General features: G+C 40.5%; 1 protein-coding gene across 1 annotated transcript in view; it reads right to left on the bottom strand.

Moving 5' to 3' along the window:
• The window catches only part of ywhae1 (tyrosine 3-monooxygenase/tryptophan 5-monooxygenase activation protein, epsilon polypeptide 1), a 46,421-nt gene that overhangs the window by 2,412 nt on the left and 21,073 nt on the right, over positions 1 to 22,936 (bottom strand). Inside the window, exons 2-5 of the mRNA XM_078422460.1 lie at positions 15,366 to 15,565; positions 6,987 to 7,093; positions 4,119 to 4,325; positions 3,368 to 3,504 (exon numbers count right to left, since the gene is read on the bottom strand). Coding sequence (XP_078278586.1) covers positions 3,368 to 3,504; positions 4,119 to 4,325; positions 6,987 to 7,093; positions 15,366 to 15,565 — 651 coding nt within the window. The remainder of the gene's footprint in view (positions 1 to 3,367; positions 3,505 to 4,118; positions 4,326 to 6,986; positions 7,094 to 15,365; positions 15,566 to 22,936) is intronic.

The following is a 22,936-nucleotide window of genomic DNA, read 5'->3' as shown; positions in this document are numbered from 1 at the left end:
AGGATCAGACTTACTGTAAACAGTAGCTCTAAGTATAAGCCATGTAAATAGCAAATGCTGCAGTATCTCTTGTAGTACATCAAGTCCATAAGGATCCAATTTGTGTGCCAAATGAGGTCAGTGTTTTGCGTGGAACAACCTTCAGTCTGCACTGCAAAGGTAAATAGCCCAGCAAAATCCTAGATGTGTCTGACACAATGTGTCCACACACACATAAAGCATGGTGATGTTTGAACAGTGAGCCGGCCGGTCGGTCGGTAGCAGTCTCTTACCTCCAGTGCATGAGGTCAATGAAGGAATGTAATTAATGGCAGTCACATGTGGCAAGCATTCATTATATGCTGCACTATTTCAAACTAACCTAACAAATAGATGAGGTGCTCAATAAGACTTTTAAAGAGGATGTTTTAAAGTTGGCGAGTCGGGACATGTGGCTGATGGAGATGAGGGAGCACACTGTAGTTCATTCGCAGAGTGGAAGTTACTTAAAGGCAATAAAGTGCAAGGAAATCTGACTTATTTCAAATTAAAAGGATGTAAACATTCAGTGTTGGTGACTCAATAAAGCAAGTAGTCATTTGCAACAAACCAATTCCTAAGGATCCTCTGAAATACATATCTTTCCATTGATGTTAATCAAATAAAGGCGAACAGGACAACTGCAGTGGTCATGATGGGTTTTAACCTCTCAGAAGCTTCAATCAATTTCACAAACCACTAGCCTGTACCAATTAAGGTTAGAAGAAACTGATAGATACCACAGCGTTAAAGAACAGGAAGCGCAGCAACAAGTGCTGACAAGGAATGAGAAAATTGAAATTGAGCAAGCCCAGACTCTGGACTGAAACTACCCATCCTGCATCATAAAAAAGTACTTTGAATAAAAAAAATCTGCTGAGATCCAGGTCTCCAGGCCATTTGCTCTGATCACTTCTACAAGAGACTTTGCATTAAGCAGAAATTGCTGGAATCATATCAAGTCTGAGCACACCCACAAGTTGAAATGCAACTATGCTAAATAAGTTCCAAGTCTATTAGTGCACTGATTCAGGCCCAGCTGTGAACAGCCACAAAGGTTACTGCATAGATGGGCTAATGTCAGACATAAAAAACACAATCCAATTTTAACACTGCTATTTCCCTCTGCCATTTGCCCAGAATGATTTCTCAGCTGCTGAACTGAGGTTAAAGAATTCATAATTGCCCGTGTGATTAACACCTGTTCCTGAGAATTTTAAATATTTCATAGGAAGTCTTTTAAAGGCCAGTATAACTGGCTTGTAAACTGTACAGAGACTGGCTAAGAAACTAGTAATGGGAGTGATTTTGTCCAGTTGCAATTTTTGCCAAGTTACTAATTTTCTATTAATTCTCTTCCAAACATTTGCCCCAGCCAGAGATATAGGCTGTGCCCTTTGAAGCAGTTGATAGGATGGAAAGCATCAGCAAGTATCTGATCTTTAGTTGTGAACTCCTCAATTCACTGTGACCTGATCATGTGGGAGCCAGAAGACCGTTCCCTTTGATAATGCCCAGATATAATAGTCTAGACAAAATTAAAAGGATTTCTCCACGATCTTTACTGCATGATAATTGAATCCCCATGCCTTTGACATTTACAGCAATAATCACAAAATGGTCCTGAATCAGCATCAGTTAACAACTTACTGCTTGCAAACCAAAAGCACCAAATAATGCATCATTAGAATTTAGTTTTAAGATGGGACTGATGTTTCTGGAGATGGAACAACTGCTTGACATTTTAGAGCAACTTACAAATTACAGATTACAAGGAAAGTGAATGGTTCATATCCTTTAGGAATCTATTCAGCAAGGAGAAAAAAATAAAAAAGAAAACAGGATGAATCCAGAATCACAGGAAGATTTAACAGTATTACAACAAAGGACACAAGTAACAGCGCAAAAGCCCTCATGAACTGTGAGATTAATGATTGAACTGAAGGCCTGGTTATATTGCAGTGCTAATCCACATGTAATTATTCACTCAGCAACCACAACATTGATATTCAATGCCACCGATATCACATTCAGTGCTAAACTTCCTGATAGACAAGATTTTCACAATATTAAACCCAGGGATAGAGAGAAGAGTGAGGGGTGTGATAAAAATCTGATCAGTAATGCCCAGCACCTGAAACATTACATCTAGGTACATAAACAGTTCTAACAATTAAATCTAGCTTTATCGTAAATCAAATGACAGAATTATAAGGTCAACTTAGAAAAAATATTAATTTTAAATGTGAAAAAAGGGATTTATAAGCAATGCACAATGAAAGATGCTTATTCCAGGGACAACTGAGATTTTAAACTTTGGACTTTAAATCAATTTTGTATGGACAGCATGAGGTGGTTTCCACTAGTGGTAAAGTCTAGGACCATAGCCTCAGAATAAAAGGACGTACCTGTAGAAAGTTGAGGAGGAATTTCTTTAGTCCGAGAGTGGAAAATCTGTGGAATTCATTGCCACAGAAGACTGTAGAGGCCAATTCAATGGATATTTTTATGGAGGAGATGGACAGATTCTTGATTAGTACGGGTGTCAGGGGTTATGGGGAGAAGGCTGGAGAATAGGGTTGAGAGGAAAAGATAGATCAGCATTGATTGAATGGCAAAATAGACGATGGACCAAACGGCCTAATTCCACCCCTATAATTTATGAACCTATGAGTCATATTTATTGCTGCCTATCTAGTTATAGCCATCTTTGGAAATACTCCAAATACCATTCAGCAGATGAAAGCAATATATCATTAGCTCAGGATTGGCCAGTCGTGTTTGCATCCTCCACTTGTCTGAATTTTGAGAATTCTAAGAGCACCCAAACACTAACATGGCTTCAGACACACGTTCAAGAGATGACTTTCTGCAAAAACAAGCCATGTGCATTTCGCAAGTGTCTAGTCAAAGGAACATAGAGTGACTTCACAAGGTAGTGCAAAATCAAAATCTCTCACCAAGTTAAGTGGGTCTTAAAAGCTCGCAATGCTGACTCCACCATAATTTACTGCCAAGATGAAATTAGCTATCTGAACGTAGAGACAAATGTTGTTCTTCTGAGAGCCCTAAAAGCTTTTTTTCCCACTTCCTCTCCTTGTTCCCTTTGATAATGCCCAGACATAATAGTCTAGCAAAATTAAAAGGTTTTCTCCACTATCTTTACTGCATGATACATGCAAGGATACATGAAATAGTTGTAGTGATTACACCATATACCTCAGACAATACAACCACCCCTTTTCGGGTTTCAGAGAAATAAAGACGAAAAACTGGCAAAACAAGAAACTGATTTCATTCTTCACAAGAAAACAAGGTTTCTGCAAATCAGATTTTGCTGTACACGTACCATCTCCCTGCATGTCTGAAGTCCATAGTGTCAAGTTGTCACGTAACAACTGCATAATGAGTGTAGAGTCCTTGTAGCTTTCTTCACTCAAGGTATCCAGTTCTGCAATTGCATCATCAAATGCTGCCTTTGCCAATCTGAGAGGCAAAAATGATTATTTTGTTGTGTCAAGTTAGATATAAATTTCACAGCCCTGATTGGTTCCAAGCACTTCAATCCAAAATGTTCAGACTACAGCTTCAGGTGGAGTGTCTCACTCAGCAAGAGGGATAACTGTTTTAAACCAGCAAACTCTCACAAACTGCATGATGTAAATGAAAAGGCTGTTTGTTTTGGCAGCACTGCAAGTGGGGGAACTGCAAGTGACTGGAACACCATAAATGCCTCAAACAATTAGAGAATGTTTATCCATTCGAACCATAGAAAAAGCAGTTTGGAAATTGTTTAACATGGCAATATAAAGTCACAATTAACCCCACTGGATTACCATGTCAAGATGGGGGTTAACTTCTACTATCCAGGCACAAATGTGGACTAATTTACTCTTTCATGGTACCACAGCTGAAGAACCTCACCCAAGCTCACACAAAGGGACCTTTCGGACAAGGTATCAGGATGCCTGGACCCATTGAAATGCATTTATAATAAGGATCAATAACTTCAAGAGAAGCAGCTCTAACAAAAACTGTCCATTTGCACATAACAAAACAACCTTTTTGGCAAATCTTGCAATTTCATATCCCATACATACCTGCAGGCGCGGTCAGGGGAATTGAGAATTTCATAATAGAATACAGAGAAATTCAAAGCAAGGCCTAAGCGGATGGGGTGCGTTGGCGGAAGTTCTGTCATTGCAATATCACTAGCCGCCTTGTATGCAACCAGACTGTTCTCTGCTGCCTCCTTCCTGTCATTGCCTGTTGCAAACTCTGCCAGATACCTGTGGTAGTCACCTTTCCTGCAGTCAAACCAATGAATAATCAGAAATCAAGATAATTAACGTGCTTTCCACTATCATTTTCCATACAATGTAGATTTAAAACCTAGTTTAATCAAAACAGAAACACATATTAGTTGCTTTTGAAAACTGTCAGCAATCAAATTATATAAAGCAATGATTCTAAATGGAAGATAGACACAAAAAGCTGCAGTAACTCAGCGGGACAGGCAACATCTCTGGAGAGAAGGAATGGATGACGTTTCGGGTCTGAAGGGTCTCGACCCGAAACGTCACCCATTCCTTCTCTCCAGAGTGTTACACCAGCTTTTTGTGTCTATCTTTAGTTTAAACCAGCATCTGCAGTTCTTACCCACACAATGATTCTAAATAATGTGTCTATAAAATCATGAGGGGGAATGCAGTCGTTTTCCAAGAGGTCAATTTTTTCACACAGAGTGGTGGGTATATGGAAAGAGCTGCCAAGAGGTAGTTGAGGCTCGTACTATAACGACATTTGGACAGGTGCATGGTTAGGAAACGTTTAGAGGGATACTAGACCAAGTGGACCTGTTGGGCCCATTCCTCATAGAGGGGGGACAGGGAAGGGGAGAGGGTGTCACTGACCTTGGCCCTGTGGTGCCAGCGTTGCAGCCAGAGTGAGCCGTGGACCCAAAGCCTCTTGTATTAGGCGTGGGGAAGTTGGGCCAAAGGGTCTGTTTCCGTGCTGTATGACTATTACACATGATCATGGCTCCTCAGGCATTGACTCCTTCATGCCAGTTCCCCAACCCTTCAAAAATGTTCTTATCACCTCAAATATTCCAGCAATCTAACTTCGCAACCTTCTACGATAGAGTACTCCAGAGATTCACCAAACCTGAACGAAGATATTCCCAACACCAAGTTTTAAATGGCTTGTCCCTAATCTTACAACTATACCCATCTGATAGTAGACCCTTCCATTACTGGAAACATCCACCTGCGAGCCCCACCCTGGCCCTTTATTTCCCACCCATTATTCTTATCATCTCCAATGTATAAAGGTGCAAAAAATAGTCTCTAACATTCATGATAGAACATCCAAGCATAGACTTTAGCTCAGTAGATCTCTTCTGGACTGCCTCAAATGTTAGGGCTCTGCACTCCAGGCACAGCCTCACTAACACCCTGTACAATTCTAACAATATTTCATTCTTTATAAACTTCAAGTCCTCAGAAATAAAAAGCTTTCATAATCACTTGTTGTACTGCCTGAAAACCTATTGTTATTCATGCTTAAACACCAACATCTCTTTGCAATCACGGTAGCGCAGCGGTAGAGTTGCTGCTTTACAGCGAATGCAGCGCCGGAGACTCAGGTTCGATCCTGACTACGGGTGCTGCACTGTAAGGAGTTTGTACGTTCTCCCCGTGACCTGCGTGGGTTTTCTCCGAGATCTTCGGTTTCCTCCCACACTCCAAAGACGTACAGGTATGTAGGTTAATTGGCTGGGTAAATGTAAAAATTGGCCCTAGTGGGTGTAGGATAGTGTTAATGTACGGGGATCGCTGGGCGGCACGGACTTGGAGGGCCGAATAGGCCTGTTTCCGGCTGTATAGATATGATATGATATGATAACTAGTAATTTATCTCCATTCAGAAAATATGATTTATTTTACTCAAATGCATGACTTCACACTTTCCTGCATTAAACTCCATTTACGTTTTCACGCAATCGCTCAACTATCTGTATCCCGTTGCTGAGAACAAATATCCTCATTTTAGCAAACCTTGATTACCTTACACTTTACTGCCAACTCCAAGTCGTCAATATAGATGGTAAATATTGAGAGCAGAGAATAGATACATGGGGCACTCCACTTGTTGTCCTTCCAGCCTGATAAAGGACCGCTTTATTCTGACTCAGCCATTTGTGAGATGCCCAGACTTCAATTCGCCTTAACATACTTCCTTCAATACTTTGACCTCTTACTCTATCGAACAGGGGTTTTATCAGCATGAAGAATTTTAACAATAGTGCACTTTACTGCTTAATAGCATCCTTCTTCCCTGTCTGATCCAGCTGGGATGCAGTTTGATAGGATGAAACATAAGCTCAATCACAACCGGCTGATTTTTTGAAGATCCACATGGAGACACTTTCTGTTCAGTCACCTGATAATTATTTTTGACTGATATTTTATTTCAGCTGAGGTACTGGCTAATTACAGAACCTCCAAATGTTGTTCAAATAACAGCTAACAAGAATTAATCATCCAGAAATGGTCCAGAAATCCATTGTGAGTCTTGTGATCATATGCACATGAGCAATCAACTACTAAACACACAAGAAGGGTCTCGGCCCGAAACGTCACCCATTCCTTCTCTCCCGAGATGCTGCCCGACCTGCTGAGTTACTCCAGCACTTTGTGAATAAATACCTTCGATTTGTACCAGCATCTGCAGTTATTTTCTTATACTAAACACACAATTATGGTAACATTTATTTTACTCATCTCTTACGTAAACTTTTGCTATTTTACTTTCCAATAAACACTGCTATTTTACAATATTATCACCAGCAACAGGGAAAATGTGGCACAATTGCAATGGCTATAACTGGCCTTTATTCCTGTGAAGAGTCAGAATATGGCAACATATGTATGCTTCTGTCCCAGCACGTCCCACCTGATACGTACATTTTATAGTAGAAAACCTTCGACTCCCCAGTGGTGGCAGCAGGAATGAGGTGCTTATCCAGTACATCCAGAATGTCATTACAAATTGATTTCAGCTCATTCTCAACCTGAAAGGACAATAGCATTTAATACAGGCTCTAGTGGCAGTATTAAGCAGCATTACATAGTGACACAAGATAAATGGAAATTCAACAATAAGATGAGGCAAAATTTGTGCGCATATGCTGACAGTGACATTTACATATTGCAGATACCATAAAGCTAAGGAATGTAAGACATTTAAGAGAAAATGTTGTCATGTATTCAGTCAAAACGGATAGGTTAAATGAGTTATAAGGATTGCCACAAGTTCATTTTTACTTGTAACAGATTCCAGAGCAGCTTTCTCAGTTTAAAAACAACCAACAAACATGGGTATCCACAATGAATGCAAAATATGCATTTTTGGTTTTGAGACCTCTTTATTGGATGGCGTAGTTGTGGGAATACATTTACTACGTGCTCCTAGGCAGAAGGAACTTTATCCTAGTAATTTTGTGGGGCAAACAAACTACTCAATGTCTCACACACCACATGCAAAATACTGAACTGAACAAAAGCACCAGAAACACTTAAGTAATTTATTCATTAACTGATTGGAAGTCTCTAATGAAGCATCACAGAGATTGATGTTGGAACCTATAGGGATGAGAATAAGTGTCCTGATAAGTTTGCAAACAGAAATTGGAAGGGTACTCCTTCCACCTGTACCCCTACCTTTTGTTTTACATTTCACTCCTCTTCTCTCCTTATCTGACAGCTTTGTCGTTTTTTCACCTCTAGCCTTTGGCCACCCATCTGTTAAACAAAACCCCTCAGCTGTATCCACCAATCACTTGCCAGGCTTTATCCCACCCCACATCCTTTCCAGCTTTCTCCTCCCCCGCCAACTACAATTAGTCTGAAGAAGGTCCCCATCAGAAAAATCACCTTTCCATTCCCTCCACAGATGCTGCCTGACCCACAGTTGTTCTAGCTTTACTCATCCCCAGTTCCCTGTGTCTCAATTTCTCATCTGGGAGTTGTCATAAGCATAAAATAAAATGTAATGTCTGAATCGCTAATGGTTTTGTACCTAGATATCACACTTCAGCATCAAATAATAAAGGTTGTTTGGTTAAGAAATCACTAGCTATAGACATTCCAAATACATTTGCAGCAATTGCATGGAGTGGAGATGGAAGAAGCTCGTGGTATGGCACTGGATCAGGCCAAGCCCTACTTCAGATTCGCCAGGATTCAGGCCTTAAGTGAGCAAAGAAATTATATATTTCCATGGCCCAAGATTGGACATTTCAGGCTTGAAAATTGCAAGTTGGCAGCAAAATCTGGTGGCTCTTTGTGCTGTTCTAAAAGAGGTTCTATTGTACTTATTTATAGTATGATTGCACAGGATATAATGTAGTACTAGCATTTCAATGTGCATCTGTTCAGACGACAATACTTCAACAAGCAGTAAATGAACCAAGCCAATTTCAAGTAATTTTTAGTGCTGGGTGTCCCATAAGCTTCATTTCACACTCAACTCCTCCACGTCCACTCGAGCTAATCAACATTCCTATCCTTGGCCCATAAGGGTCTCGACCTGAAATGTCACCCATTCCTTCTCTCCAGAGATGGTGTCTGTCCTGCTGAGTTACTCCAGCTTTTTGTGTCTATCTTCCCTATAAAACGTTCCTATCCAGGTATGTCTAAATCTCTTTTAAACATTGTAATTTTACCCGCCTCCATGCCTGACACTGGCAGCTCGTTCCATATATCCAGCACCCACTGTGTGATAATGTTGCCCTGCAAATCTTCTTTTTTTTTTGTTGTTTCTCACCTTCAATCGATGCACTCTAGTTTTTGGCTCCCCTACCCTGAGAAAGAAAGACTGACCATTCACATTATCTACACACAATATGATTTTATATACCTCATAGGTCACTCATAAGCCTTGTATGCTACAGGAACATCTCAGCCTATCCAATTTCTCATTTTTAATTTAAATCCTCCAGTCCAGGCAACATCCTCATGAAATGTTTCTGCACCCTTTCCATCTTAAAGGCATCCAGTAAGCAGTGATTTCATCCATTGAGCACAGATGCAGATTAGAAGGTATTAATACGGATCTCCCACCTGCTTCAGTTGAACATCTCAATTGCCAATTAAATTCCTGCAGGCAGTCAACTGAATGGGAAAAATGCCATGCATTTTTAAACTCAGTTTGACTTCTACCAAGCAGGAGTCAAAACTGTTCAATTTCCATCAGATTTCGACAGGGTATTTGTGTCAAGGCACAAGCCTGTCCCGGCAGATAAATCTACTCAGTCCATTCCTCTTCTCATTTCCTCTAACTCTGCAACTTAGTATCTCATGATCATCAATTCTCCCTGGGTTCTTTTTGTCAAACGAAAGGCTAATTTACAATAGCCAATTAAACTACTAACATGTTTCAGATGTGGGAAGAAACATGGCATTGGTCGTGGGAGAACATGAAAACTTCACAGCTCAGGATCACTCAGCTGCGAGGCAGAAGAATCGGCACAGCAGCTTAAAGGCGGTTTCAAATCAAACCAAAAATCTGCAGCATTTATTGTGCAAGGGATCAGAAAATTTACAGTTGTATTCCTGAAGGGAAAAGTGAAGACATTTCCAAACTGAAGACAAATGAATAATCAAACCACTTATCCCATGTTCCAAATGTAGTTTCACTAACACATATTAGTCAAGATTAACTACCATTCTAATTAGATCAGCAAGCAAGTGAAAATGATCACTAAAGGAACATGGGAACAAACTTCAACAAATACTTAACCTGAGAGAAATAAGCAGCTACTCAAAATCTAAGGATATTCTTGGTCCAATGTCGCAGTTCCACACTAGGTACAGCCTATATCAGCCATCCATTAAATGCTAGTTTGGATATACGCTCTGCATTATTCTGCCATATTGTGCGCTCTGTAAAACCCACAAATACTAACGGAATTTGGAAAGAAACATGTAAAATGCAAGTTTTCAAAAAAGTTTCACAACCCAAATTACTGTAAGGAAGGGGGAAGGAAAACACCAGAACAGACACTGCATTTTTGCCCATGTGAAAAAAAAGATCATTGTCTCATTGTACTAAAGCTACATCCATACACTAAAGAGAGATCAAAATGGTTATTAATTCAGAGCAACAAGATCATGTACAAAGGCAGGGAGGGATTCTGCATTACACAAAATATGTTGTACACCTCTGCTGGTACTTAATGTTACATAGCTATGGTGGATTATAAATCAAATGAATTTCTAAAAAAAGGACCTGCTGTCGTAATTTAACTGAAATAAACCTTTTTGCTAAACATCAACCAGAGCAACAGGATACAGGAATTTGTTCATCTACTACTCAGCAACCTTTAAATCAGACTCTCCCCATACAATCTCTTTCACCAGCTAGTGTTCAGCATTCCCAGCCACAAATTCCTTGCATAGCAAGATTTCATCTTGGTTACAGTCTTACTGATAGTACAGTAACAGTAAAATAGTGTAGGGAGGAACTGCAGATAAACCAAAGATAGACACAAAAAGCTGGAGTGACTCAGCGGGGCAGGCAGCATCTCTGGAGAGAAGGAATGGGTGACGTTTCGGGTCGAGACCCTTCTTCAGACTGGTTAGGGATAAGGGAAATGAAAGATAATAGACGATAATGCAGAGATATGCAAAAAAAGTAACAATGATAAAGGAAACAGGCAATTGTTAGCTGTTTGTTAGGTGAAAACGAGAAACTAGTGCGACTTGGGTGGGGAAGAGATAGAGAGGGAGGGAATGCCGGGGCTACCCGAAGTGAGAGAAATCAATATTCATACCACTGGCCTGCAAGGTGCCGAAGCGAAATATGAGATGCTGTTCCTCCAATTTGCATTTAGCCTCATTCTGACAATGGAGGAGACGTAGGACAAAAAGGTCTGTGTGGGAATGGGAAGGAGAATTAAAGTGTTTAGCAACCGGGAGATCAGGTAGGTTCAGGCGGGCTGAGCAAAGGTGTTCCGTGAAACGATCGCCCAGTCTAGGTTTCGTTTCACCGATATACGAGTCCACATCTTAAAAAACAGATACAGTAGATGAGGCTGGAGGAGGTGCATGTGAACCTCTGCCTAACCTGAAAGGACTGTCGGGGTCCCTGGACAGAGTCGAGGGAGGAGATATAGGGAAAGGTGTTGCATCTTCTGCAGTTGCTGAGGAAGGTACATGGGTAGGTGATAGTTTGGGTGGGAAGGGATGAGTTAACCAGGGAGTTGCGGAGGGAACGGTCTCTGCGGAAGGCGGAAAGGGATGGAGACAGGAAAATGTGGCTAAAGGTGGAATCGCATTGGAGGTGGTGGAAATTTCGGAGGATCGTGTGTTGTATGCAACGGCTGATGGGGTGGAAGGCAAGGACTAAGAGGACTCTGTCTCTGTTGCGACTCGGGAGAGGGGGAGCAAGCGCGGAGCTGCAGGGTACCGAGAAGACACGAGTGAGGGCCTCATCTATCATGGGAGTGGGGAATCCCCATTTCCTAAAGAATGAGGATATCTTGGATGTCCTGGTCTAACAGTAAAATAGCTTCAGTGTAAGATGAAATTTGTGACAATATAAATCATTCAACCATAGGAGCGAAATACATCCCATTTAAAAATAGAACCTACTTACTAATCAATTAAAGCTCAGGCAAATAACGTTAAAAATATATTTATTTCAATTAGGTGGAGCTGGAGAGGGACATGTCAGCATGACCAAAACACGCATATAAATAGGTTTTTGATTATTTAAGAAATAATTTGTAATCTGTTCAAATGTTAACTCAGATCAAATATATTAAGAATACAATCTTCAAGAGAAATGTATTACTGTGCATACATGTAGCTTAAAAAGCAATCATTAGACTAGCAAGGATCTACTTTGCTACTACCACCTGGCAATTTGTTGGAGCTGTAACACTATTCTCCACTCTGGCATTTTTCTTGTTGCACTGTTGTACTTGCGTGTGGTTTGATTGCATCCATTTAATTTGCCTGAAAGGGCCCAAACCATTTGTCATTGAATCTCAGTGTACATGACAACAGTACACCAAATTACTTTAAAAGGTCAGTCACTGGAGTATTTTTGATGACATCACGATATATATTGCAACGTCAGGTGGTGTGTAACTTGAGGGGAGTTTAATGGTTGTGGGTTTTCCACATACCTGCTACCCATGTTATGTTATTTTAGATGGTAGAGGTTGCAGGGATGCAAATCATACACTGCAGCCACAGCACACTAATATTGGAAGGCATAAATAGGTTTAGGCTGGTAGATGTAATACCAATACATCTTATTGTCTTATCCTGAAGGTGCGGATATGATGTTGAATTAATTGGTAGAGTAGCCCATGACACCTCACTTGTAGATTCAGTCAGAAGCCGTAAGCTGGGGTTAGCACGTTTGTGGAGGACACGAAATTCGGTGGCAGAATGGACAGTGAAGGTGAGCAAATATTTGAATAGGATCCAGGTCAACTGGGAATGTGAGCAAAGGATAGGCAGATGGAATTTAACGAACAAATATAAACTGATGCATTTTGGAAAGAGAAACAAGGGCAGAACTCTGAGTAGAACAGATACATTGTTCTACACACCCACCACCGTGTGTGAAAACGTTACCCTCAGATTCCTCAGAAATCTTACCCTGCACCTTGAACCTATCTATGTCCTCTGGTCCTCAACAAACTCTGTGCATCTACCCGACCTATTTCTCTCATGATTTTGTACACCTCTATAAGAAAACACTCATCCTCCTGCGCTCCAATGAATTGTGACCCAGCCTACTCAACCTCTCGCAATAGCTCACACCCTCTAATCCTGGCAACATCCTCGTAAATCTTCTCTGAACCCTTTCAAGCTTGACAATATCTTTCCTATTACATGGTGCCCAGAACTGAACATAATATTCTAAATGCAGTCTCACCAACCTCTTATACAATTGCAACATGACCTCCCAAATTCTATACTCTGACTGTTGAAGGCCAATGTGCCAAAAGCCTTTTTGACCACCTTATCTACCTGAGACTCGACCTTCAAGGAACCATGTACCTGTACACCTACATCCCTCTGCTCTCCAACACTCCCCAGAGACCTACCATTTACTGTGTGGGTCCTGCCCTGGTTAGATATCCCAAAATGCAACACCTCACACTTCTCTGTATTAAATTCCATCAACCATTCCTCAGTCCGCCTGGCCAATCAATCCAGATCCTGCTGCAATCTTTCACAACCATCTTCACTATCTGCAAAACCGCCCACTTTTGTATCATCAGCAAACTTTGGAACATAGTTCCAAAAATGTGATGACAGATAAACAGGAAGGTGAAGAAAGCATTTGGCACACTTGCCTTCATCGGTCAGGGCATTGAGTATAAGAATTGGGACATCATATTACAACTGTACAAGACGTTGGAGAAAACAATAATTATTGTGAGCAGTCCTGGTCATCATACAATAGGAAAGATGTAGGTATGCTGGAAATGGTGCAGAAGAGGTTCACAAAGATGATAATAGGACTGAAGGGCTTGAGTTCTAGACTGCTGAGGCAGGGGCTCTCTTCCCCCCCCCCCCCCCCCAAGAGTGTAGGAGCCCAAGGGGCAATCATAGAGATATAAAATAGAGAGGCATATATATATATATATATATGATGGATGCTCACCATCATTTCGAGGTGGGCATAGATTTATGGTAAGGGGAATGATTTAAAGTGGATATGAAAGGCAACCTTTTCAATACAGAGAGTATTGGATATGTGTTGAGAGCTGCAAAAAAGTGGTAGAGGCAAGTAGATTACAATGTTCGAAAGACATTTGGACAGGTACATGGATAGACATAAGTGCAAAGGGAAATGGGCCACACACAGGTAAATGGGACAAGCTCAGATATACAACCCGAGAGGTTTCTGTGATATATACAGAGTTCGTACACTTGGAACAGCAAAAAATTCAAGGACTTTAAAGGTCCAAAAATCCCATTTTCAAGGACCAAAATCCAGCAAACATTGATAGAGTGTTTCCAGTTTTTCTGTATAGGTAAGAAAATACTATTTTCAAATCTGTTAATTTGGTGTATATATAGTTAATTAGTAAAAACCAAAATGATTTTGTAGGCTTTTTTTGCTTTATGTGGCGAGTTCCCCTCAATTCCCTGACTCTTTAACTTGTCCCGGAGCTATGGAACCACGGCGGCGGCCGCGGGGACTGGAGGCAGAAGCTGCCGGCGAAAGTTCACCAGAGAGAGGATCGCCACCGACTCAGAGCCGGGACAAGGCGAGAGATTGCAGTGTCCCCTCGCAAATAACAAACCCAAGGAAATTTGGAGAAGAAAGTGGAGCGGCGGAGAGAGGGTGGGGTAGAGAGAGAGAGGGGGTAGAGAGAGATGGGGTAGAGAGAGAGGATAGTAAGAGAGAGGGGGTAGAGAGAGAGATGGGGTAGAGAGAGAGATGGGGTAGAGAGAGTGTAGAGAGAGAGAGAGAGGGTAGAGAGAGCAGTGGGTGAGAGCGTGAACACGGGGAGGGGGAGGGTGTCTGAGGGTCCGGTGAAGGAGTGCCGCCACTTGCGGGTTCTGCTCCCTCCCACTCCGCACCAGCGAGATCTGTGCCACTCCTCCACTCTCTTCCCCGGCCCAGTCTCTAGTGCAGCGAAATAAGTACAAACACAAGTGTTGTAGTTGTTGTTCAGAAGCCCCGGGGTGAGCGGCGGCGGCGGAGGGAAAAATAGGTGACAAAGACAAACATGCCTAACAATGTTTCCCGACTTTTAATAAAAATACACATTATAAACGATGAAAAAACGTCACATTACTCTGCATGAATTAATACTTTTACCATAAAAAGTGAATTCAAGGACTTATGATATGATAAATCCAAGGACTTTCAAGGCCTTGAAAAACAGAGTTTCAAATTCCAGGACTTAAGGACCGTACGAGCCCTATATATATCTCAACGACACTTTTATCCCCTTTTGAAATAACGCTCAAGTCTTAAGGATGTTATCAAGATTTCCACCTGTTGCTCTGACAGAATGGCTGCCTAGACAATCCTAGTGCTGGAATAGAGTCCCTTTTCAATCAAATCTGGCAGGGCCCTCACTATCATCTCACCTGCCATTTTTGTCTGCATTTTCTCCAAGGAACCTTTGCACTGGACAATGAAAATAAAATTGAACAGAATTGTAAGATACGTCTATGTATTAAAAAAAAATCAAACTCAATGGCTACACGATTGGACATTCAGAAATCAGCATTGCAAATTATTACTACAAATAAATGCCAAACAACCACAATTTGTAAACGATAACAAATCACTGGCCTCACCGTCTGTCTGTATTCACGTATCATTTTTAGTTTCTCTTCTCCACCTTTGTTCTCTTCCTTCTGCTCAATACTGCTGATTATCCTCCAGGATGCTCTCCGTGCTCCAATGACATTTTTGTAGGCCACAGACAGCAAATTCCTTTCCTCAACCGTCAACTCCACATCCATACCAGCTACTTTCTTCATTGATTCGACCATTTCTGTTGGACAAGGAAATGCACGTATTGGTCAATACTTGTTACTACGCCAATGTATTAAATGGCAATGACCGCAGTTTTGCAAGTTTTCCATTTCAATATTTTATGCAAAACAAATGTTTGAATAATAGATATCACAATTTTACCATCTTAACATCAACATATCATTTGCACTAATACTCCATACTCAAATCATTTAGGACTTCAGCGATGTTCACAGATATTCTTCTGATGCCATGCAGCCTTCCAGTGATTGCTTTTCTCGTTTTCAATCCTAAAAATGTTAGCTTACTTAATTCCATTTAGCATTACATTAAGGTGGCCCAGTGGTCCACCTGGGTACAATCCTGTCTTTGAATGCTATTTGTCTGGAGTTTACACGTTCGTTCTGAGAATGTATGGGTTTCCTCCAGGTGCGCCAGTTATCTCCCACATCCCAAAGTGCGGGTGTGTGGATTAATTGGTCTCTGTAAATTTACGTTTAGGGAATTAATGAAAAAGTGTAATAATGATCAATGGTCAGAGTGAACTTGGTGGGCCGAAGGGCTCGCTTCCATGCTGTGTTTTTACACAAAAAAACACACAAGTTTCCATTAATATACACAAGGAAGCCAACATGCTGAATTATGCAATTGTAATTTGCCTGTCATTTTAGTTCCAAACATAATAGGCATTTGCACAATTTGCTATCTATTAGATGTCAAGTACACTACTCCCATATTGATCAAGCACCTAAAACAACTTGGCTTCAGCACACAGAACAGCTTCACTATTAAACTATATATATACCAGTAAAACCCTTGCTTTAAGGATTAATCAATTTTGTTCCAAGTAGAATAAATTTAGAATCAATGTCATGAACAGCGGAGAAAAGCACCCTTCCGCATTTATGCTGACCGCCTTGCCCGTCTACATGAATCCCTTTTGCCTGCATCAATTCCATATCTTTCTATGCTCTCTGCTCATTTACAAGTACAAACACCTCTTAAATGTTGTTAATGTTCCTGCCTCTCGAACTACCTCAGACAGGTCACTCCAGAGACAAACTACTTGTAGCGAGGAAAAAAAGATACAGGGAAATGTGCCACTCCCAGCAGAAGATGTACAGGCCATCTGTAAGTCGGCCATTCATAACCAGGGAAGAACCTGTGCAAGGAATATTACATGTTGCAAGCTTTTCCTTTATACATACATTTAAAACCATTAGACTTTCAGAGCCAAAGAGCTTCAAAAAGCTCTACTGGTTGTTTAAACGCAGAAACCTATATTGCTGAGCAAATACAAGTCACTCACAAAACTGTTCTGGGCAAAAACTCCCCACATATGAAGCACTGAAATATTTTATATAAGCACCAAGAAAAATACTCACAATGCTGCTTGAAATGGAAACATACAAGCCAAACTGATTTATGTCCTGATATCCACAATTAAGTGTCACAAAATGCTAGAGTAACTCAGCAGGTCAGGCAGCATCTTGGAGAGAAGAAATGGGTGACGTTTCGGGTCGAGACCCTTCTTCAGAAGAATATGTTCCACTTTCCGTGTTACATTGCATTAATCTCATACCAGTAGTAGAAATACCTATGAGGGGCTAGAACCAGTGCAAGACCTTCAAATGTGCACACCTACTAAGAATCACACGCTAGCCACAACTGTCAGATATCAATTCAAGATTATAATTATGACAAGGTGCAAGGGCACATCTCATCAAGCAACCTATTACACAGCAAATGCAAATTCCACTTTTAAGCTAAATCACTGGAGCGTAGGAGGCTGATGGGTGACCTTAGAGCTGCATAAAAGGTGAATAATCAATGTTTTATCCCGGAGTAAGGGAAGGCATGGGTTTATGGCAAGAGGGGAAGGGTTTAAAAAGGGACTAAAGGGTCAGCATTTTCCATATAGAGGCTCTGTACATATAGAGCAGACTGTCAGTGGTAGAGGCAGATACAGTTACAACATTTAAAAGACACTTGGGACAGCTACATGGACAGGAAGAGTTTATAGAGACGTAGGCCCGGCACAGGCAGGTAGGATTAGTTTGGCCAGGCAACTTGATTAACCACTATTCATCTGGATGATAGAGCCTAATCTTGTCAGTTTTTGCAGCCCACTTCACTGTTTACACATTAAAACAGTTCAACATTTGGAAAGTTCTACGTTCTCTCACGTTGGCACCTCTTTTAGGTATGCCTGGAGCGGCTCCCGGCATGCACCTCTGTACTCAAATCAGGATTGATAGAGGAATAAAGGATATGTCAGCTGAAGTTACAAACGGGTCGGTACACAGTTCTGCTGCTGCCGACTAGCCATTGTGCCTCGAATGGCCAGTTCTGATCTGCCAGATTTGCTCTAATCACATTTAACATAATTCTAGAGCCACATAAGTATTTCCGTAGTATGTAGATTTAATTAGTAGGCTTAATCAACCATCTCAGAACAAGAGAATGGATAGCGTTTTCAACAAGGACAGTTCCTCAATGCAACATTGTTTCATTAAGCTGCAGTGATGGACTGGGATACGAGAGATGCTGCTCTCCTTGATGAAAGCAGCAACGTGTATGTTTATGGCAACGCGTTGGTTCTACTTCAGTTGGGAGTGAAGAGTTGGAGTGGTATTGTGATAGGAGATTCAACTGCAAGTTAATTTTTTGACAGCGAAATTAAATGGCATGTTGCCCCAATGCCAGGATCGAGGATGTTTAGAGATTGGCCAAGGAACATTTTAGAAGAGGGTAAGTCGGTCCACATTGATATACCATTGATAAAGAGGGAGATAAGGTTCTGTAGCAACAATTGTGAGACTTAGTTCAGATTAAAAAGCTGAACCTCAAAAGGTGAAATGTTAGCGAATATAGGAAAAGGATAGGCAAAAGGGATGATATAGGAGGGAGAGCTTTAGCGCTTTTTTGGATCATTGGGGCTGTTCCTGGTTATTGTGGGACCCATACAGGCAGAATGTGAACCAAATATTGTGGCTGTGAGGTTCGTTCATGCTATTAGTTTTTAAATAATTTGGAAATTAATGGGGCAGAGTACATGTATAGTTGGGGGATGGGAAAGGTAGTCAAATATAGATAAACTAGGTCAGTCCAGACGTTGAACATGTAAAGGTACTTGACAGGATTGAATGGCGAAATTGCATTCTATTTTAAAAGCAAAAAGATTGTCTGGTAAGGCAAATGAAAAGGAGCATCAATCATCATTTAGAAATAATTACAAAGACCTTGTTGAAATGACAAGACTGGTGACTCAACCTTTTATGGTAAGGATGTTGGATGTTTCAAGTATGATAGGGAAGAAACCTATATTAAGGAGATGATGCACTGCTATATTAAGGAGATGATCACTTCAGTAGCGAGGATACCCAGAAAAATGTTCAAATTAGAACATTTGGGTAGGGAATTTTAAAAAAGGGCAACCACTTTGCTGTAGTTTGACTACAGGTTTGCCAAGTCAACAGGAGAAAGAGAAGCCAACTTGCAAACACATAACACGCCCATGCAATAAAGTCACGGTAATAGAAAATGTCAACTTTCCCAATATTAACTGGGGTGGGATTAACATGATAGGAATAGTAGGGTGGAATTTTTAAATTGCATACAGCAGAGCCGTTTGAGCCAACATGTAGACAGAAGGGATGGTACTGGACTTCACCTCGGGGACTAAAGCCAGGCAAGACAAATAGCTGAAGCATCCGTGCTTCATTAAATAAGTTTCAAGATAATTCTGAAAAGTGATAAGCGTGTTCCAGAAATTAAGGTGCTTAATTTGTGTGTGTGTGTGGGGGGGGTGGGGGGGGGGGGGAGAGGGAACAGGAAGAGAAAGAAAACTGTTTTCGATATTATAAAACATGATCTAACAAAAAGTCAAGAGTTTTTTTTATTGTCATATGTACTGAAATGGAACAATGACATTCGTACTTACAGCAGCACAACAGGTTTATAAACACAGTACTCAATAGATAATACAATGAACAAACATAAAAATATTCAATAAATAAAAAAGTGCAAAAAAAAAACAAAACCCAAAGAACTGCTACTTGCAGGTAAATCTACATTTGGGAAGTGTGAGTCTTTGAAAAGGAGATTGTTGAGAACAGGGCAAATATGTCCCCATGAGGGTGAAAAGTAAGGAAGCTGGTCAAGGGGACTCTGGATGGCAAAAGATATCAAACGTTCAACAAACAAAATGCATGGCTGGTATTGGGTACTGAAAACAGGGAACTGTCTGAAGGAGTAGAGAATGTGAAAAGGAGAATCTCGAAAATAAATTAGGACGGCAATGAGGGGTGATGATGATAATGGTTTGATTGTTTCTTTATTGTCACAATATCACTGGTAAACATGATTAGGGAAAATCCCAAGATTCTCCCAAGTATAGAAAGATCAAGAAGGTAACCAGGGATATTATGGGCCAAGACAACAATCTCTGGGTGGAACCAGAGAAAGTGGCGAGATCCTTGATAAATATCTCAATGTATTTACCAAAGAGAAAGACTTGCAGTTATGGAATTCAGGGAGAGGGGCAGAAATGTTCTAGATATTACAAATTAGGATGTATTACATGCCTTGAGGCATAATAGGCATATATATCCCTAGGGACCTATAACACGCATTCCAGACTGCTCAAAGGCAATGCGCCAGATTACTAAAGGGCAGCAAATGCAATATCCTTATTCAAGGGTGGTCAGGTAATTATGTTCCAGCAAACTTAACAAAAGTGCAGCAAAGTCATTGGAACAAATTGAGATAGGATTAATCTAGAGGGTAGTAGTATACATTTGGAATGCCCTGGAGGCAGTTACATACAGCATTTAACAAATATAAGCATGAGCACTTGAGTTACCATGCAATAAATTGCTACGGAAGTGAAAAATGGGATTAGTGTAGATGGGTCCCCCGATGGTTCACATGAACATCGTAGGCTAAAAGCACCTTTTTTAGTGCTGTATTAAAAGGAAATGACAAGATTGGCCAGCTGACTATATTGGAATAAAAATGAGACCACTCAAAAACATCAATGACAACCAATACCTCAGTGCTTGGCATTAGAGCTAGCTGGAAATAAGATACAACTCGGTCTAGCGTAAGATAGAAATACTTAAATGATGAGGCTTGATCATGCGAAGAGCAAGGTCTTTGTATGAACTGTCAGAAGCAATCAGTTCCATGCTCCTCCATACTTGATTTGCTCAGTACCAATAATCAGTACGCTCAACTGTAACAGCTAATGGTGCAGCTGCAATGAACAAAACTGAATCAAATGGGTCAGACCAGGACTGTCAACATGACAACAGTGCAAATAGAAAAAAGGCATAGGAGAGAGGTGGGTTTAGAAAATAGAATGCAGCTCTTTAGCAAACTGTGGAATGACAAAAAATTAGAACTGCAGAAACCCTGGTATCAAATTCATAAGGACAGATCTTAGTCCAGACAGAGTGTGCAAAGGAAAGCCATTTGTCTGATTAACCTTGATCACCTTGCGTCTTGGAGGCTGGTATATATTGTGTAGTCATTTACAACTGTAACCGTAATGGTACAACTGAGTGGCTTGCTAAGCTATTTAGGAAGTAGACAGATTAGTGGGCCTGGATTCTTAAGGATGGCAGATTTCCTACCTAGAATGACATTAGTGAACCAGATGGGTTTTATGACTAGCAGTTTTGCGGTCAGCATTGCTGGAAATTTTTAAAACCAGGTTATTTATAATTTAAATTCCACAGTGGGAACCGAACTCGAGTAACTAAATGCACCGCAATACCCTCTTCCACTGGACTCAAACAGTTCAAATGCAGGACAATCCAAGCACATACTTCAATAGGCAAACTTTGTGTTCTAGCCTAATACATCCCATTGAACTGTTTATAATATTTATTAAAAATTTCCACATTGGACCTGGAAACTATAATTTTGTATTAATCTTCTCCATAAGTATTGGTGCCTTCTATTTAACTTGCCAGGATAATTCTATCTCTCCAATTCATTGGAGATTGAGGAGCTCCAGTGTTTTGAGAGTCTTAACAAATGGATTATCTTATCCAGGCCTAGGTGAATCTCGTACATCCTTTCATTGTAATGAGGAAAGGGAATCCTGAATATTTTACAATTCCCCCCATACCCCAAATTCAAATTCAATTTAATTGCATATTAAGCCTAAACTTAGTAACTGTCACTGACCTAGATCAGCTAACATTGGAATGCAACAATCGTCCTGATGTCTTGCTTAGATGGCATACAATTAGTACACATAAAGTAAATCAGAAGAGCTTTTGTAAAGTTGGAGTCAAAATGTTCACAGCTCGATAAACCCTCTCAAAGTAGGCTAAGCAAACCAGAGAGAAGGCAATTTGATCCGTTGGTGGAAAAAATATTGCAAATTCATTGTATAGGCTTCAATAACCACTTGGTATCTCCCACACATTTTGATTAAGCCCTGAAAAACAATTTAAGTACTGCATCAGAATACAAAGTGATGCGGTACAACAAAATATCTAAAACTTATCTGTAAATAACTAGTTTAGCGAGTCACAAACCACTGTTCCAGTGAGTTCACATACAGGACAGAAGAATTGGCTTGCTTCCAAACACAAGCGACCTAACTACCACCGAGATTCCCTAAAACCACCTGGAAACCTATTCAATATTAAATGTGCACACGTTTTAACCAACGCAGTGATAATTTATTTAATGTTAGTAAGAAAATTCACATCCCATGACCCATTTCTCTATCAATTGTGGGAACAATTCCCTGCATGATTCTGTATAGCGAGTAGCATAAAACGATTGACACAAGTGGAAAACTCAATCCTATTTGGCGACTTATTGACCTACAAACCCTTCAGTTTCTTCAAGCATCCAAAATTGCATAAATATCTCCGCTAACTTTGGTGGGCTCATTCTTGGATGAGTTTCCAAGAAGCAATATATTCTGTTGGACCACAACCTTTTAATACATTGGACTGTAAAGTCCAGAATATTATCAGAATGCTACAGAAGTGAAACTGTTTATTCAGATTGCATTTAAAGTTTAGACAAGGCCAAGATTAAGTGTGCAATATTTGCAGTGTAGTTAAATTACCTATAATCAATGGCACAGGTGTGACAATGAGATTACACTTGAACGGAACACCAATATAACAACGCCCTTACATGCTTTCTGCAGAAATAAATGATTAATTCATAACTACTTACTGCAGTCTAATGATGCCCCGCCCAATGACTGTGCACTACAGGCAGAAATAATCCCCAAGTCCAGGCTACTTCCTCATCTCACTGTGCTACAAAACCCAAAAGCCTAAACTATTCTGTAAAAGAAATGGCGCATTTCCTTACCTAGAATGCTGCAGAATACAATACAGGCTTTAATTACAAC

The sequence above is a fragment of the Rhinoraja longicauda genome, chromosome 26 (assembly GCF_053455715.1).
Source record: "Rhinoraja longicauda isolate Sanriku21f chromosome 26, sRhiLon1.1, whole genome shotgun sequence".
Classification (NCBI taxonomy): Eukaryota; Metazoa; Chordata; class Chondrichthyes; order Rajiformes; family Arhynchobatidae; genus Rhinoraja; species Rhinoraja longicauda.
The sequence above is the reverse complement of the archived record's forward strand: the minus strand, read 5'-3'. Positions and strand labels throughout refer to the sequence as shown.